This window comes from Carcharhinus amblyrhynchos, unplaced genomic scaffold (genome assembly GCF_965287045.1).
Source record: "Carcharhinus amblyrhynchos unplaced genomic scaffold, sCarAmb.v2.hapA chromosome_571, whole genome shotgun sequence".
Taxonomy (NCBI): Eukaryota; Metazoa; Chordata; class Chondrichthyes; order Carcharhiniformes; family Carcharhinidae; genus Carcharhinus; species Carcharhinus amblyrhynchos.
This window is the reverse complement of record NW_027650311.1, coordinates 1-19,590: the sequence shown is the minus strand read 5'-3', so window position 1 is coordinate 19,590 and position 19,590 is coordinate 1. Positions and strand designations below refer to the sequence as shown.

The following is a 19,590-nucleotide window of genomic DNA, read 5'->3' as shown; positions in this document are numbered from 1 at the left end:
TGGAGGGAGTGAATGTTTGGGGATGGGGTGCCAATCAAAGGGGATCTTTTACCCTGGATGGTGTCGAGCTTCTTGAGTGTTGTTGGGAGCTGCCCCCGTCCAGGCCAATGGGGAGTATCCCATCACACTCCTGACTTGTGTCCTTGGAGATGGTGGGACAGACACTGGGGAGTCAGGAAGTGAATTCCTACTCCACAGTAGACCCAAGGCAGTTGCTATCTGCCAGATAATTAGGAACTACAGGTTGGAATGTAACGGAGGATGATAAACTCTCTACCCCTATCCCTCTGCTCACCCTCCCCTGACTCTTTGTTTCTGCAGAGATTACATTGACCGTCTGGCGCAGAAGGTCTCGAGTGGTGGTGAAGAGGCGAAGAAGAAGGCGATGGGTTCTCTGGACCACGTTATCAAAGGAGGCAACAAACTGCTGATGGAGAAGCTGTTTGAGGAGCTCAAGGTGGGAACCCAGTCACGTTCCAGGCTCTGAACAGTCCCATGTTGGGATTCAGAGGCCATAATCATTGGTGTCCCCACAACCCAGTGTCCCAGCTATCCCCTATTCACATCGCCTAGATCACTCTCACAGCTCCCCCCCACAACCCAGTGTCCCAGCTATCCCCTATTCACATCGCCTTGTTCACTCTCACAGCTCCCCCCGCCCAACCCAGTGTCCCAGCTATCCCCTATTCACATCGCCTAGATCACTCTCACAGCTCCCCCCCACAACCCAGTGTCCCAGCTATCCCCTATTCACATCGCCTTGTTCACTCTCACAGCTCCCCCCGCCCAACCCAGTGTCCCAGCTATCCCCTATTCACATCGCCTAGATCACTCTCACAGCTCCCCCCCCCAACCCAGTGTCCCAGCTATCCCCTATTCACATCGCCTAGTTCACTCTCACAGCTCCCACCCAGTGCCCCAGCTATCCCCTATTTATATCATATAATCATCGAATCTCTACAGTGCAGGAGGCCATTTGGCCCATCAAGTCTGCATCGACCACAATCCCATCCTGTCCCTATTCCCGTAACCCCACATATTTACTCTACTAATCCCCCTGACACTATGAGTCAATTTAGCGCGGCCAGTCCACCTAACCCGCACATCTTCAGCGTGTGGGAGGAAACTGGAGCACTCATAGATCATAGAACCCCTACAGTGCAGAAGGAGGCCATTCAGCCCATCAACTCTGCACTGACCACAATCCCACACAGGCCCAATTCCCCATAACCCTATCTAGTTCCCCTAACATTAAAGGGCAATTTAGCATGGCCAATCCACCTAAACTGCACATCTTTGGACTGTGGGAGGAAACCGGAGCACCCGGAGGGAACCCACGCAGACACAGGGAGAATGTGCAAACTCCACACAGACAGTGACCCAAGCCGGGAATTGAACCTGGGTCCCTGGCGCTGTGAGGCGGCAGTGCTAACCATTGTGCCACTGTGTTGCCCTGTTTGCCTTGTTCACTTTCACAGCTCTCCCCTCACACAGCCCAGTGTCCCAGCTATCCCCAATTTGTACTGACTTTTCAGTCGTACTGCTCTCACAGTCTTGTTGAAGTTGTACAAGACATTGGTGAGGCCACACTTGGAATACTGTGTGCAATTCTGGTCACCCTATTATAGAAAGGATATTATTAAACTAGAAAGAGTGCAGAAAAGATTTAATAGGATGCTACTGGGACTTGATGGTTTGAGATATAAGGAGAGGCTGGATAGACTGGGACTCTTTTCTCTGGAGCGTAGGAGGGGTGATCTTGTAGAGGTCTATAAAATAACGAGGGGCACAGATCAGCTAGATAGTCAATATCTCTTCCCAAGGGTAGGGGAGTCTAAAACTAGAGGGTATAGGTTGAAGGTGAGAGAGGAAAGTGTCCAGAGGGGCAATTTTTTCACACAAAGGGTGGTGAGTGTCTGGAACAAGCTGCCAGAGGTAGTAGTAGAGGCGGGTACAATTTTGTCTTTTAAAAAGCATTTGGATAGTTACATGGATACGATGGGTATAGAGGGATATGGGCCAAATTGGACAATTGGCAAAAACTGGGCTCACAGAGGTTTCCAACGTGGAAACAGGCCATTCGGCCCAACTTGTCCATGCCACCCACATCTTCTTTAAACCGGAAACTAATCCCAATGGCCCGCATGGACTAGTTGGGCCAAATGGCCTGTTTCCATGCTGGAAACCTCTATGTATCTAAGAATGGTGTGAGTTGCCAGGAGGCAATTCCTGTTGGGAATGATCGGCAGAAGGATTGGATATTTTGAGCGATCGCCTGACCCGGGGAGGAAAGCTCTGTGTGTCACTGTCCCCGGCTCTCAGGGTGTCCCCCCCTCCGGGCCTAACGTCTCTGCTCCTCGCCTCCAGCCTAACTTCTCCAAGCTGCTGAAGAGGAAATGGTTGCAGAGCGCGGAGAGTTTCGACAACATCATCGCCATCCTCAAGCAAAACTTCAACCAGTTCCGGAAAATGAAGACCCCACCCTACCAGGTAGAGTGCTGTCAGTCTGCCCCCAAAACCCCACCCGCTCGGCCTTCAGATCGCTGGGATAGGGAGGGGGAGGTTAGCCCGGGATCCTGTTCCACATTGCCTGACATCAACTGACAGTCGCACTATGTACACCCTCACTCTGTACACCCTCACAGTGTACAGTCGCACTATGCACACCATCACTGCGTACACCCTCACTGTATACACCCTCACTGCGTATAGTCTCATGCTGTACACCCTCACTGTGTACAACCTCACTGTGTATAGTCTTATTGTGTACAGTCTCACTGCCTTCACCCTCACTGTATACACCCTCACTGTGTATAGTCTCACGCTGTACACCCTCACTGTGTACAACTTCACTGTGTAGACCCTTACTGTGTACAGTCTCATTGTGTACACTCTCACGGTGTACACCCTCACTGTGTACAGTCTCACTGAGTGCACCATCATTGTGTACACCCTCACTGTGTATAGTCTCACTGTGTACACCCTCACTGCTACACCCTTATTATGTACAGTCTCACTGTGTACACCCTCACTGTGTACAGTCTCATTGTGTACAGTCTCACGGTGTACACCCTCAATGTGTACAGTCTCACTGAGTGCACCCTCATTGTGTACACCCTCACAGTGTACAGTGTCATGGTGTACACCCTCATGGTGTACACCCTCACTGTGCACAGTCTCATGGTGTACACCCTCACTGTGTACAGTCTCATGGTGTACACCCTCGCTGTGTACAGTCTCATGGTGTACACCCTCGCTGTGTACAGTCTCACGGTGTACACCCTCACTCTGTACAACATCACTGTGTACAGTCTCACTGTGTACACCCTCATGTGTACACCTTCACTGTGTATAGGCTGACTGTGTACACCCTCACTGTGTACACCCGCGCTGTGTACAGTCCCAGTGTACACAGTGATAGTGCGAGTCTCCTCCAGCCTTCCCGAACCTGTACTGAATGAACGTGGAACCCAGCGCTGATGTGAACCCTCTGAGCTCCCGCCTGCACTGAGTTGAGGGCAGGAATAAAACTTTGCTTTCTGTCGCAGGAATTGGTAAACACTGTCCACAAGCACGTGGTCACCGAGTATCTGAGAGCCGTGCTCCAAGTGCGGATAATCTGTAACTCGAGCGAGATGCGGAGGAACGTGGCGGAGCGTCTGACTGGTGAAGGCACCAGACTGGAAGAGCTGTTCAAAAGTCTGGTGAGTTCCCCGTTGGTTTGAGCGCGTTATCAGAGCGGGTACTGACCTACACTCGGATCTCTCCTTATCTCAGAACAGAAAACACAGAAATATCGGAATAGGATTCTATTCCTTGAATAAAAAGGACGTAGCACAGTGGTTAGCACGGCTGCCTCACAGCGCCAGGGACCCGGGTTCGATTCCCGGCTCGGGGTCACTGCCTGTGTGGAGTCTGCACATTCTCCCCATGTCTGCGTGGGTTTCCTCCTGACCTGCACATCTTTGGGCACTAAGGGGCAACTTAGCATGGCCAATCCATCTAACCCTCACATCTTTGGACTGTGGGAGAGAACCAAACATCGGAGGAAACACGGCAAGAAGGGAGTGGCACTGTGGTTAGCACTGCTGCCTCACAGCACCAGGGACCCGGATTCGATTCCCAGCCTCGGATCACCGCCTGTGCAGATTCTGCACATTCTCCCCGTGTCTGCGTGGGTTTCCTCCGGGTGCTCTGGTTTCCTCCCACAGTCCGAAAGACGTGCAGGTTAGGGTGCATCGGCCGTGCTAAATTCTCCCTCGGTGTTACCCGAACAGGAGTGTGGCGACTAGAGGGATTTTCACAGGGACTTCATTGCATCGTTAATGTAAGCCTACTTGTGACACTAACAAATAGACTTGTAAACTCACCGAGTGTTGGGGGGAGACCGGAGCACCCGGAGGAAACCCGTGCAGACACGGGGAGAACATGCAGACCCCACACAGACAGTGACCCGGGAATCGAACCTGGGTCCCTGGTGCTGTGAGGCAGCAGTGCTAACCACTGTGCCACCTCACCGCCCGTAATAAATGCAATATTATATTCTCCATTTAGACATAGACATAGGACCCCACAGTGCAGAACACAATCCCACCCAGGCCCTATCCCCATATCCCTACATATTATATCCACTAATCCCTCTAACCTACGCATCCCTGGACACTAAGGGGGCAATTTCTTAGCATGGCCAATCAACCTAACCTATCTTTGGACTGTGGGAGGAGGAAACCCACGCAGACACGAGGAGAATGTGCAAACTCCACACAGACAGTGACCCCGAGCCGGGAATCGAACCCAGGTCCCTGGAGCTGTGAAGCGGCAGTGCTAACCCACCGTGCCGCCATTTGGCCATGAGACGAAACGCACGCACACCACTGGAGCCTGGGATTGGCCCCTCCAGGCTGGCAAAAATCTTGTACCCAACTTCACGGACTCAAGAGTTTATTCCGTCCTAATTTCTCCTCCCTCCCGTTCTTTCTCCCTTCCCTCCAGGATTCCACCGCATCCTGGCTGGATGCAGCCATCGGAAGTCTGGCGGAGATCATCAAGCTGAAGGACACCAGCTCCATCCAAATGGAAGTTGCTGTCTTGGCGGACAATTATCCGGACGTCCGGTGAGTTAAACCCCTCCCTCCCCGCTTTCTCTGACCTCCTCACCCACCAGGACGCGAGACAGATGGAAAAGGTCAACATTTGGAGGTTGACGTTGAAAATAGGAGCAGGAGTAGGCCATTCGGCCCTTCGAGTCCAGTCTGCCCGTTCACTTTGATCATGGCTGGTCATCGAATTTAATATCCCGACCCCTCCCTCCCATACCAAAGAACAAAGGAACAAAAACAACCCGGGAAACAGGCCCTTCGGCCCAACACTACCAGCCCCCCCCTCCACCCATGACCCTTATCTATGCTTATGGCATTCCACATTGAGGGAAAACTAATTTAGGGACAATTTATTACCTCCAATCATCCTAAGAGCTCATCTTTGGGGTGTGGGAGGAAACCGGAGCACCCGGAGAAAACCCACGCAAGCACGGGGAGAATGCGCAAACGAGCGATATCTAATTTCTTCTTGACGTCACACAATGTTTTGGCCTCAACTACTTTCTGTGGGAGTGAATTCCACACACTCACCACCCTCTGGGTGAAGAAATTTCTCCTCACCTCAGTCCTAACAGGTCTTATTCTCAAACTATGACCCCCCCCCTGGTTCTGGGCTCTCCCACCTTCGGGAACATTCTTTCTGAATAACAAAGAACAAAGAACAACACAGCACAGGAAACAGGCCCTTCGGCCCAACGAGCCCGCGCCACCACTTTAACATCCAGTCAGTGCCTCGTTCCAATCCTTCCTGTACCCATGGCCTTTGTCTACACCTACTGGACTCCACAATAAAGGACTTATAACCAGATTTGGGGAGGTCTAATTTAGGGACAATTTGTTACACCAATCAGCCTCAGAGCACGTCTTTGGGGGTGCGGGAGAAAACCCACGCAAGCACGGGGAGAATGCGCAAACTCCCACAGACACCGGCCCAAATCCATGTATCTGCACAGCAAACGGTCACTGAGCTGTCGTGTTGCCCGTCAGTTGGTCCAGTTTAAGCGTACACTAATGACGTGAAGCACTAGGCAACTCTCGAAACATCCAAGAGCAGCCCTCGTACGACCCACCGCGTGTGTGTGCCCCTCGTTGGACAACAAGGCGGACTGAATCACCTGTGGATGTAAAGAAAAAGACATCAACAAACATACAGCTTATATAGACATTCATAGAAGATCCACAGAAGCTCAAATCTAAGACAGGTGAGCCATTAAACATGTTGGATGGCCCATAGGAATCTATTGATTCCCAGGAATGTCCCCAGGCTCTTGATCCTTAATTAGAACAATCTTTTGTATCCCTCCATCTCTAGAATCTACCCTGTCTAACCCTGTTAGAATTTTATAAGTTTCTATGACATTCCCTCTCACTCTTCCAAACTCCTGTGAATATAATCCTAACCAACTCAGTCTCTCCTCATATGACAGACCCGCCGTCCCAGGAATCAGCCTGGTAAACCTTCTCTGTGCTCCCTCTATAGCGAGGACATCTTTCCTCAGATAAGGAGACCAAAACTGCTCCCAATACTCCAGTGTGGCCTCGCCAACGCCCCTGTACAGTTGCAGCAACAGGAAGAAATCTCACAACACCAGCTCAAAGTCCAACAGGTTTATTTGTATTAAACGCCCCAAGCTTTCGGAACAGGTTGTCCCTTTGTCAGGTGGGTGGGAGCTCTGATCGCAAACAGGGCACAAAGCCACAAACTCAATCTACATGCGTAATGGTCGGAACGTGAGTCTTTACAGCTAATCACATCTTAAAGGTACAGGCAATGTGAGTGGACAGTGCATTAAGCACAGGTTAAAGAGATGTGTGTTGTCTCCAGGCAGGACAGTTAGTGAGGCAAGTCTAGGCAAGTCATGGGGGTTACAGATAGTGTGACAAGATCCCGCTTGAGGCCGTCCTCATGTGTGCGGAACTTGGCTATCAGTTTCTGCTCAGCGACTCTGCGCTGTCATGTGTGTTGTGAAGGTCACCATGGAGAACGCTTATCTGAAGGTCAGAGGTCGAATGTCCGTGACCACTGAAGCGTTCGCCAACAGGAAGAGAACAGTCTTGCCTGGTGATTGTCGAGTGGTGTTCATTCATCCGTTGTTATAGCGTCTCCCCAATGTACCATGCCTCAGGACATCCTTTCCTGCAGCGTAGCAGGTAGACAATTGCAGCAAAACATCCCTATCCCTAAACTCAAATCCTCTCACTATGAAAGCCAAAATATCAATTGTCTTGACTGCCCGCTGTACCTGTGCACGTACTTTCAGCGACTGAGGATCAAAGAACAACACAGCACGGGAAACAGGCCCTTCGGCCCAACGCGCCGCCATCTTAACAATGTGTTTTTCCTACACCACCCTTGACCCAAGTCTACGCTTATGGTACCCCCATTGGAAACCAGGTTAAGGGGAGACTAATTTAGGGACAATTTGTTACACCAATCAGCCTAAGAGCACATCTTTTGGGGTGTGGGAGGAAACCGGAGCACCCGGAGAAAACCCACGCAAGCACGGGGAGAATGCGCAAACTCCCACGGACACCGGCCCAAATCCATGTGTCTGCACAGCAATCAGTGATAGTCACTGAGCTGTCGTGTTGCCTGTCAGATGGTCCAGTTTTAAGCGTACACAAAGTACTAGGCCACTCTCGAAACATCCAAGAAGTTCTCCCTGGCGTGCGACACAGAGGTCTGGAACATTCCGGGAGGGCGGAGGGGCGGAGTCCCACGCCACTCCTGAGGAAAAGCGGAAGAGCGACAGGGGGAGGGAGAGGGGGTGGATTCAGTCACGACTCTGATTTAAGAACATAAGAACATAAGAAATAGGAGCAGGAGTAGGCCATCCAGCCCTTCGAGCCTGCCCCGCCATTCAATAAGATCATGGCTGATCTGTCGTGGCTCAGTTCCACTTTCCCGCCCTCTCCCCATAACCCTTAATCCCCTCTCTTATCAAAAACCCATCAACCCGCGTCTTAAAAATATTTAGCGAGGCAGCCTCCACCACTTCAACGGGCAGAGAATTCCAGAGATTCACCACCCTTTGAGTGAAGAAGTTCCTCCTCAACTCCGTTCTAAACCGCCCCCCCCTTTATCTTGAGGCTGTGCCCCCTAGTCCTACTGTCCTTTCTGAGCAGGAAGAGTCTCTCCACCTCTATCCTATCCATCCCATTCATCATCTTATACGTCTCAATGAGATCTCCCCTCATTCTTCTAAACTCTAACGAGTACAAGCCCAGTTTATTCAGCGTCTCCTCATAGCTCAACCCCCTCAACTCCGGTATCAGCCTAGTAAACCTCCTCTGCACTCCCTCCAAGGCCAAAATATCCTTGCGTAAGTACGGCGCCCAAAACTGCACACAATCGGTCGCCTAGAGACGGGTTCGTCAGCCAATGAAGGCCAGCCAGACTGGCTCTTGAAGTTGGACGGCCAATCAGCTTCAGGCTTGAAAGGCATTGTGGGTTGCCACACAGGGTGGGTAAGAGAGAGAGAGGGCACTACAAAAACAAAATGGCAGCTCCCTCTCGCCAACCTCTTTGATCTCAGAAATGGAGGCCGGGGAGTGGCGGGGAGGGGTGGGAGAGGGGAGCCCCTTCACAGAGTTGTCACCCGCCTGTGGCTCCTCCCCAGATCCCTGTTGCTAAGGAGGGTCGCTATGGCCTGAGCAGGTCATTTGCGGCCCAGCCCCCATCCCAGACACTCCCTGGGGAAATTCTTATCAAATATTCAATCGTCATAGGGCTGGACTTCGAATCATAGAATCCCTACAGTGCAGAAGGAGGCCATTCGGTCCATCGAGTCTGCGCCGACAACAATCCCACCCAGGCCCTATTCCCATAATCCCACACATTTACTCTGCTAATCCCCCTGACATTAAGGGGCAATTTAGCATGGCCAATCCACCCAATCTACACATCTTTCGATCAGATTCTGCACAGACAGTGATCCAAGGGTGGAATTGAACCCGGGTCCCTGGTACTGTGAAGCAGCAGTGCTAACCACTGTGCCACCGTGCTGCTCTCTTTTCCCCGTGTCCGTGTGAGTTTCCCCTGGGTGCTCTGGTTTCCTCCCACAATCCAAAATGTATAGATTAGGTGGATTGGCCATGCTAAATTGCCCCTTAGTGTCCGAAGATGTGCAGGTTAGGTGAATTGGCCATGCTAAATTGGTCCTTAGTGTCCAAAGATGTGCAGGTTAGGTGGATTGGCCATGCTAAATTGCCCCTTAGTGTCCAAAGATGTGCAGGTTAGGTGGATTGGCCATGCTAAATTGTCCCTTAGTACCTAAAGGTGTGTAGATTAGGTGGATTGGCCATGCTAAATTGCCCCTTAGTGTCCAAAGATGTGCAGGTTAGGTGGATTGGCCATGCTAAATTGGTCCTTAGTGTCCAAAGATGTGCAGGTTAGGTGGATTGGCCATGCTAAATTGCCCCTTAGTGTCCAAAGATGTGCAGGTTAGGTGGATTGGCCATGCTAAATTGCGCCTTAGTGTCCAAAGATGTGCAGGTTAGGTGGATTGGCCATGCTAAATTGTCCCTTAGTGTCCAAAGATGTGTAGGTTAGGTGGATTGGCCATGCTAAATTGTCCCTTAGTGTCCAAAGATGTGTAGGTTAGGGTGGATTGGCCATGCTAAATTGTCCCTGAGTGTCCAAAGATGTGCAGGTTAGGTGGATTGGCCATGCTAAATTGTCCCTTAGTGTCCAAAGATGTGTAGGTTAGGGTGGATTGGCCATGCTAAATTGTCCCTTAGTGTCCAAAGATGTGCAGGTTAGGTGGATTGGCCATGCTAAATTGCCCCTTAGTGTCCAAAGATGTGCAGGTTAGGTGGATTGGCCATGCTAAATTGTCCCTTAGTGTCCAAAGATGTGCAGGTTAGGTGGATTGGCCATGCTAAATTGTCCCTTAGTGTCCAAAGATGTGCAGGTTAGGTGGATTGGCCATGCTAAATTGTCCCTTAGTGTCCAAAGATGTGCAGGTTAGGTGGATTGGCCATGCTAAATTGTCCCTTAGTGTCCAAAGATGTGCAGGTTAGGTGGATTGGCCATGCTAAATTGCTCCTTAGTGTCCAAAGATGGGCACAGTAAGAAGTCTAACAACACCAGGTTAAAGTCCAACAGGTTTATTTGGAATCATGAGCTTTCAGAGCACTGCTTTTTCACCTGGTGAGTGGACATTTCTTATTATGCCCACCCCAATCCAATGCCAGTATCTCCACATCATGTCCAAAGGTGTCCAGGTTAGCAGGGCAAATAATTGGGGTTATGAGGCCTGGATGGGATGATATCAGAGAATCAGTGCAGACTCAATGGGCAGAATGGTCTCATCTGCACGATTCTATTCCTGAGGTGAAGGGTTTTATCTTACAAGGAAAGGTCAATCCACCTAACCAGCATGTCTTCGGACAGTGGGGGGGATAATGGAGCACCTGGAGGAAACCCCATCAGACACGGGGGAGACGGTGATCCAAGCTGGGAAACGAACCCACACAGACACGGGGAGAATGTGCAAACTCCGCACAGACAGTGACCCGAGGCCGGGAATCCAACCCATGCAGACATGGGGAGAATGTGCAAACTCGGCACAGACAGCGACCCGAGGCCGGGAATCCAACCCATGCAGACACGGGGAGAATGTGCAAACTCCGCACAGACAGCGACCCGAGGCCGGGAATCGAACCCACGCAGACACGGGGAGAATGTGCAAACTCCGCACAGACAGCGACCCGAGGCCGGGAATCGAACCCACGCAGACACGGGGAGAATGTGCAAACTCCGCACAGACAGCGACGTGAGACCGGGAATCGAACCCACGCAGACACGGGGAGAATGTGCAAACTCCGCACAGACAGTGACGTGAGACCGGGAATCGAACCCACGCAGACACGGGGAGAATGTGCAAACTCCGCACAGACAGCGACCCGAGGCCGGGAATCAAACCCACGCCGACACGGGGAGAATGTGCAAACTCCGCACAGACAGCGACCCGAGGCCGGGAATCAAACCCACGCAGACACGGGGAGAATGTGCAAACTCCGCACAGACAGCGACCCGAGGCCGGGAATCAAACCCACGCAGACACGGGGAGAATGTGCAAACTCCGCACAGACAGCGACCCGAGGCCGGGAATCGAACCCACGCAGACACGGGGAGAATGTGCAATCTCGGCACAGACAGCGACGTGAGGCCGGGAATCGAACCCACGCAGACACGGGGAGAATGTGCAAACTCGGCACAGACAGCGACGTGAGGCCGGGAATCGAACCCACGCAGACACGGGGAGAATGTGCAAACTCCGCACAGACAGCGACCCGAGGCCGGGAATCGAACCCGGGTCCCTGGCGCCGTGAGAGAACCGTGCTAACCACTGTGCCCAGCCCCCCCACCCACCACCCCCCGATGGTCAAAATTGGCATCCACAGGAAGGCCGGACGATGATTTGTCCACTTTGCTGGAGATATTCGCACCCTCAGATCATCTAAAACCATCCTCCAGCCTGCGCAACGCGCAAACAAATCCGACTCAACTGCTCCAAAGTATTTTCCTGACCTTTAGTAACCTCCCCCCACACCCACCCCACCGCCCCCCCCCCAACTTCATCCGGAGCACATTCCGAGCCTGACCTTAAAGATCAAATGCAAAAATAAAAATATTCCCTTGCGTTCCTTTTTTTGGCAAGAGTCAGAGCGTCGCCAAGGGGGCGTGTGTGTCCAGGCCTAGTGCCGTCCGTAGGCCCGGCTTTCCTTTCTTGTTCTTTTTTTGCGGATCTCTTTCCTGACTATCTGATATCCTGACGTTCCAGGTGTCACCCCCTTGATGAATTGCCACAAGGCATTTCCATTTCCTTGCTGGGCCTGGATCACCACCCCCCCCCACCTCCCCGCTCACTGCTGAGGGCAGGAAACCAGACGCTGGCAGGGCCTAGCGCACAGGAAGTGGAATCTGGAGCCCTTCCTGCCTGACCAGGCCTGGCCCGCACCGGGCAGCGATGAGACAGAAGACGTCAATCTCCGTGAGAGGGAAAAACAAGCCCCGTGACGTCTCATTTCTTTACACCGGAGCGCTCGCCGTCCTGAGGGAGGCATTCTTCGCAGGGGGCCTGTTTGAAGGCCAAATAGGAAGAAACTCCACCCCCCACCCCCCCCCCCCCCGCCCCCCACCGACCAACGCTCCCCGCTGGCTCGGTACGACTTCCTGTCCTTTCCGCGGGATATTCGGCCCTTGAAGGCGTCGCAGCCCGCTCCTGCCTCATCCCGCCGTCCGTCCGGCCAAAAAGATGTAGGGGCAGCGCAGCGGTTAGCGCTGACTCTCCAGGGACCCGGGTTCGGTTCCCGGCTCGGGTCGCTGTCTGTGTGGAGCCTGCACGTTCTCCCCGTGTCTGCGTGGGTTTCCTCCGGCTTCCTGTTCAAAGGTTTTAGGTTGATTGGCCGTGCTAAAATTGCCCCTTGGTATGCGTAGGTTAGAGGGATTAGCGGGTGAAATATGTAGGGATAAGGGGACGAGCCTGGGTGGGATTGTGGTTGGTGCAGACTCGATGGGCTGAATGGCCTCCTTACGCACTGTAGGGTTTCTATGATTCCAATTAGTGTTATAACTCCAAGGAGGTGAAAGTCCCATCATGAAGTTACTTTATTTACATCTGTACACAGCCCGATCTCCAGTTGCTCCCTGCTGTAAGCAGGCTAGGAGTCTGACAGACCTGCTTTAAATAGGGAGTCTCCCTGATTTAACCTTCAATTAAGACTCGTCAGGTATCTCTTCTTGACTTTTTCACTAGGACTCATCATGTAGGTCATTCTCTAGCAAGCCAACCTCGTTAGCTTGGCTGAAGTCATCACAATTAGGCCATTTGGCCCATCCAGTCTGTTCCGTCATGGCTGATATGTTTCTCAACCTCATTCTCTTGCCTTCTCCCCATTACCATTGGCCCCCTTACCCATCAAGAACCTCTTAAAGACACTCAATGACCCGGCTTCCTCTGCGGCAACGAATTCCGCACGCCCTCTGGCTGAAGAAATTCCTCCTTATCTCAGTTCTAAAGGGTTGTCCCTCTGAAGGCACAACCTCAGGCTAAAGGGGCGATCCTTTAAAACCGAGACAGGGAGAAATTTCCTCAGGCTCAATCCTGATAAATTCTCCCTCAATTTGGCACCAACTCTCCAACAGAGTATCTTCCCCAAACTTCTCCCCTGCGCTCTCCCCTTAAACCCACACATTTACCATGGCCAATCCACCTAACCCGCACATCTTTGGACACTAAGGGACAATTTAGCATGGCCAATCCACCTAACCTGCACATCTTTGGACACTAAGGGGCAATTTAGCATGGCCAATCCACCTAACCTACACATGTTTGGACACTAAGGGGCAATTTAGCATGGCCAATCCACCTAACCTGCACATCTTTGGACACTAAGGGACAATTTAGCATGGCCAATCCACCTAACCTACACATGTTTGGACACTAAGGGGCAATTTAGCATGGCCAATCCACCTAACCTGCACATCTTTGGACACTAAGGGACAATTTAGCATGGCCAATCCACCTAACCTGCACATCTTTGGACGCTAAGGGGTAATTTAGCATGGCCAATCCACCTAACCTGCACATCTTTGGACACTAAGGGGCAATTTAGCATGGCCAATCCACCTACCCTGCACATCTTTGGACGCTAAGGGGTAATTTAGCATGGCCAATCCACCTAACCTGCACATCTTTGGACACTAAGGGGCAATTTAGCATGGCCAATCGACCTAACCTGCACATCTTTGGACACGAAGGGGCAATTTAGCATGGCCAATCCACCTACCCTGCACATCTTTGGACACTAAGGGGCAATTTAGCATGGCCAATCCACCTAACCTGCACATCTTTGGACACTAAGGGGCAATTTAGCATGGCCAATCCACCTAACCTGTGCATCTTTGGACACTAAGGGGCAATTTAGCATGGCCAATCCACCTAACCTGTGCATCTTTGGACACTAAGGGGCAATTTAGCATGGCCAATCCACCTAACCTGTGCATCTTTGGACACTAAGGGGCAATTTAGCATGGCCAATCCACCTAACCTGTACATCTTTGGACACTAAGGGGCAATTTAGCATGGCCAATCCACCTAACCTGTGCATCTTTGGACACTAAGGGGCAATTTAGCATGGCCAATCCACCTAACCTGCACATCTTTGGACACTAAGGGGCAATTTAACATGGCCAATCCACGTAACCTGCACATCTTTGAATAGCAGGACTTGAGGGCACAGCCTCAAGATAAGGGGGGGCAGTTTAGAACGGAGTTGAGGAGGAACTTCTTCACTCAAAGGGTGGTGAATCTCTGGAATTCTCTGCCCGTTGAAGTGGTGGAGGCTGCCTCGCTAAATATATTTAAGTCACGGGTAGATAGGTTTCTGATAGACAGGGGAATTAAGGGGAGAAAGCGGGAAAGTGGAACTGATCCACTTCAGATCAGCCATGATCTTATTGAATGGCGGGGCAGGCTCGAAGGGCTAGATGACTTACTCCTGCTCCTATTTCTTACGACGCTGATGAATAAAGTTAATAAATCGAACCCCGGTCCCCGGCGCTGCGAGGCAGCCGTGCTAACCACCGTCCGCTGGAAAATTGAGCTCGGTAATAAAATTCTACCTTTCGTTTCCTCCCTCCTCCCCACCCCTCTCCGTACACACACAGTAAGACCCACATCTCGGCCGTGCTGAACGTCAGAGGGGATATCGGCCAAGCGAGTCGCCAGAGCATCTTGGCAACGCTGCAAGACTTCGACGGCAAGGACGGGGGTGGGCCCACCCCCTGCCGTGACCGAGAGCTTTTTGACGAGATTGACGCCACGCCTGACCTGCAGTGCATCAACCTCCGTGTGTCCCGTGGCCAAGGCTGCCAGCCAGGATGCTTTTCCATGTTCCGTCGGCGTAGTATCCGTACCAGGTGACCGCCGAACAGCCCGGGACACCAAACCCACCCCCACCGCGCACCCACCCCCCCCCCATCACCCCGCACCACCTCCCCCCACCCCCCCAACCCACCCCACCCCTGTCCAACCGCGAGCGTCAAGGGAATAATCGCATCCACGGTCCAAACCTGTCCTCCCGCTGGCTGGGCACCAGCAGCTGGCGGAGGGGCTCAGCTGACTGGGTTCGAGGCTCGGGCAAGTTATTGGGGCGGCGTAGGGGCCCTAACGAGGGCCGTGCTCGGCCTGGAATGGAATGGAAGCCCGTACAGCGCAGGAGGGAGCCATTCGGCCCATCGAGTCTGCACCGATCACGGTGCCACCCAGGCCCTATTCCTGTAACCACACGTCTTTACCCTGCTAGTCCCCCTGACATTAGGGTCAATTCAGCATCTTTGGATATTAAGGGAGAATTTTTCATGGCCAATCCCCCTAACCTGCGCATCTTTGGACACTAAGGGGCAATTTAGCATGGCCTATCCACCTAACCTGCACATCTTTGGATACTAAGGGGCAATTTAGCATGGCCAATCCACCTAACCTACACATCTTTGGACACTAAAGGGCAATTTAGCATGGCCAATCCACCTAACCTGCACATCTTTGGACACTAAAGGGCAATTTAGCATGGCCAATCCACCTAACCTGCACATCTTTGGACACTAAAGGGCAATTTAGCATGGCCAATCCACCTAACCTGCACATCTTTGGACACTAAAGGGCAATTTAGCATGGCCAATCCACCTAACCTGCACATCTTTGGATACTAAGGGGCAATTTAGCATGGCCAATCCACCTAACCTACACATCTTTGGACACTAAAGGGCAATTTAGCATGGCCAATCCACCTAACCTGCACATCTTTGGACACTAAGGGGCAATTTAGCATGGCCAATCCACCTAACCTGCATATCTTTGGACACTAAGGGGCAATTTAGCATGGCCAATCCACCTAACCTGCATATCTTTGGACACTAAAGGGCAATTTAGCATGGCCAATCCACCTAACCTACACATCTTTGGATACTAAGGGGCAATTTAGCATGGCCAATCCCCCTAACCTGCACATCTTTGGATACTAAGGGGCAATTTAGCATGGCCAATCCACCTAACCTGCACATCTTTGGATACTAAGGGGCAATTTAGCATGGCCAATCCCCCTAACCTGCACATCTTTGGATACTAAGGGGCAATTTAGCATGGCCAATCCACCTAACCTGCACATCTTTGGACTGTGGGAGGAAACTGGAGCACCCGGAAGAAACCCACATAGACACGGGAAGAATGTGCAGACTCCACACAGACAGTGACCCAAGTCGGGAATCAAACCCGGGTTCCTGGCACTGTGAGGCAGCTGTGCTAACCACTGTGCCACTGTGCTGTTCTAATGTTTGTTATGATACAAATCTTAATGAGCTGGATTTCTCTGCCTATGAGGGTGATGGAAGCAGAGATGATGAATGACTTTGAAATTTTTTTTAATGTTTATTTATTAATGCCACAAGTAGGCTTATATTAACACTGCAATGAAGTTACTGTGAAAATCCCCTAGTCACCACATTCTGGCTCCTGTTCGGGTTCACTGAGGGACAATTTAGCACGGCCAATGCATCTAGCCAACACGTCATTCGGACTGTGGGAGGAAACCAGAGCACCCGGAGGAAACCCACGCAGACACGGGGAGAATGTGCAAACTCCACACAGATCCGAGCCGGGAATCGAACCCGTGTCCCTGGCGCTGTGAGGCAGCCGTGCTAACCACCAGGGCGTATGAGGGAAATAAACTGTGGGGCTATGGGGATAGAGCGGGGGGGGCGGGGGGAGGGAGGGGAATGGGGTTGACTGGACTGCTCCACCAAGAGCTAGCATTGACCCAAAGGGCCGAATGGCCACCTTCTACACCGTAACGAGTCTAAATACGGCCGATTTGGGCAGCGGGTAGATCCCTTGAGTCACCAGGAACACAACAGGGAATGAGGTGAAAGGTCATGAGGAAAGTTAAAATGGGGTTAGATAGAAGTCCAATCTCCATGTCCCCTCCGCTCCCCCCCCCCCCACTCCCCCCGTTTCGTGTCTGCGCTGTTTGGGGTTTAGTGTCGGACACTAAGTTTCAGATCTCACCCCCCCCGCTACAACGCCCCCCACCCCCCCCAACACCCTCCCCCAAATCCCCGCTAATCTGAGGAGCTCGCCTCTCGGTTGCCGTGGGAGACCCAGGCTCGTTGGACCAAACACAGCGGGAAAGGCCCCCGACGGACCCGACCTGCAACGGGATTTCGGGAACGACGTTCCCCTTCGAGCCGGAGCAGCCGCAGAACATTCCGGAGCCTCTGGTTGCTATAAGGGACATCCTTGGGTGGGGGGGGTGGGGGGGGGGGGGGTGGCGGAGAGGGGTCTTAAGATGTGTGACGGCCAGATCGAATCGAGGGGATCGTGTAAATTTGGGTCTTTTGTCAAATGTATTATCAATAAAGTTATTTTATCCTTCACGCGTCTCCTGTTCCTTCTGCGGAACGACCCCACGAGGTGGGGGGGGGCGGGGGGGTGGGCGAGAGGTTCAGGAGAATGAGATTCGATTTAGTTTATTTATCGTCGCGGGTAACGGTGCGCAGTGAAAAGCATTCCCCCCGGCCCATCTCCGCTGTGTCCGGGTAGCGGGCCTTCCCCTGGGTCGCTGGATGTCTTTGACCCCCACCCCCCTCCCCGCCCCCCCGAATTTCCCGTTTTGTTAGTCCTGTGCTGGAAACGGGGGCGGCGGTGACTAAATTATTTAAACGAAATAATTTAAATAAATTAAAAGGTGGGATGCAAGACTGGGCGGAGAAGTGGCAGATGGACTTCAACGCGGATAAACGTGTAGTGGTCCATTTTGGCAGGACCAATGGGATGCAGGAGTACAATATCAAGGGTAGGAGTCTTAGCTGTGTTGAAGAGCAGAAGGATCTTGGAGTTCGGGTCCATAGGACTCTTAAATCGGCCTCGCAGGTGGAGGATGTGGTCAAGAAGGCGTATGGTGTACTGGCCTTCATTAATCGAGGGATTGAGTTTAGGAGTTGGGAGATAATGTTCCAACTTTATAAGACCCTTGTCAGACCCCACTTGGAGTACTGTGCGCAGTTCTGGTCGCCTCACTACAGGAAGGATGTAGAAGCTATTGAGAGGGTGCAGAGGAGATTTACAAGGATGTTGCCTGGATTGGGAGGCATGCCTTATGAGGATAGGTTGAGGGAGCTGGGACTCTTCTCCCTGGAGAGACGAAGGTTGAGAGGTGACCTGATAGAGGTTTATAAGATGTTGAGAGGTATAGATAGGGTGGATTCTCAGAGGCTATTTCCCAGGGCTGAAATGGTCGCTACGAGAGGACACAGGTTTAAGGTGCTGGGGAGCAAGTACAGAGGAGATGTCAGGGGTAAGTTTTTCACTCAGAGGGTGGTGAGTGAGTGGAATCGGTGGTGGTGGAGGCAAACTCGCTGGGGTCTTTTAAAAGACTTCTGGATGAGTACATGGGATTTAATGGGATTGGGAGTTACAGATAGTTCGATGGCCTGGTAGGTATGGATGTGATTGGCGCAACTTGTGGGCCGAAGGGCCTGTTTGTGCCGTAGTGTTCTATGTTCTATGAAATTTATATATGATTAGCAGGCCCGCGAGTGAGGACTCTGGGCCCACTCGCTTCTCTTCTCCCCCTTCCAACTGTGCTTTACTCCACTGGGGTTTACAACAGCACCCAACTTGCGGGGAGTAGGTGACCCCACTTGAGTGAAAGTGGGGGGGTAGGGGGACTGACCTCCTTCCCGGGGTGAGGGGAGGTGTCCACTGGCATTGCCAGTTTGGCAGTGCCAGCCCGAACCCCCTCCCCACAGGCATTGCACAAGGATGGAGCCTCAAGGGGAGAGGGGAGGGATGGGGGCTGCCAGTGGCGGAGGGGGTGAGGGATCAGGAGATTGGGACTGCGGTGGGGATGGGGGGGAGATCGAGGCGGGCTAAGGGCAGGGGGGATGTTGTCGGGGCTTGTCTAGAGTTGACAGAAGGCCAATGAGGGGGCGGATTAGCGGACCAGCGATTGGGGGATGTGGGTGGGGGGGGGGGGTTGGCAACGTGGGGCTGGCCAGCAATCGGGAGACCGACAGTGCAGGAGGACTGCACATGCGCTAATCTCGGTGCTGACAGATCTGCGCATGCGCAATGGCCCCCTCAGCACGATGCTGTCGGCCTCCCGGGTGGGAATAGGTCGCGCCCACTGCATTGTTTGCATGATTCACGCTAGGGCTCTCTGCAGCACACAGAGCGCGGGAGAGTCGCTGAAAAATCCAACAGGATTTACTCTGGTTTTTACACAAATTCAGCACATTGAGTTTTTTTGGGAGAATCCCACCCATTGTTTCTTACGCACTATACAGACAAAGCATACCACTCATAGAGTATTGAGGGGAGAGAAAAGGAGAGAGTGTAGTGTTACAGTCATAGCCAGGGTGTAGAGAAAGATCAGCTTAATATAAAGTACTTTGATTTGATTGGATTTATTACTGACACAAGAATTG

The 19,590-nt window shown here is 52.3% G+C and overlaps 1 protein-coding gene across 3 annotated transcripts in view; it reads left to right on the top strand.

Moving 5' to 3' along the window:
- LOC145339618 (exocyst complex component 3-like protein 2) overlaps window positions 1-15,062 on the top strand; it is a 50,396-nt gene extending 35,334 nt beyond the window's left edge. For all 3 annotated transcript variants that reach the window (XM_080184116.1, XM_080184115.1, XM_080184117.1), the window contains exons 8-12: window positions 322-457; window positions 2,368-2,490; window positions 3,549-3,704; window positions 4,993-5,114; window positions 14,776-15,062. In XM_080184116.1, the coding sequence (XP_080040242.1) occupies window positions 322-457; window positions 2,368-2,490; window positions 3,549-3,704; window positions 4,993-5,114; window positions 14,776-15,031 (793 nt within the window). In that variant the 3' untranslated portion in view covers window positions 15,032-15,062. The remainder of the gene's footprint in view (window positions 1-321; window positions 458-2,367; window positions 2,491-3,548; window positions 3,705-4,992; window positions 5,115-14,775) is intronic.
- The last annotated feature ends 4,528 nt before the right edge of the window (window positions 15,063-19,590 follow it).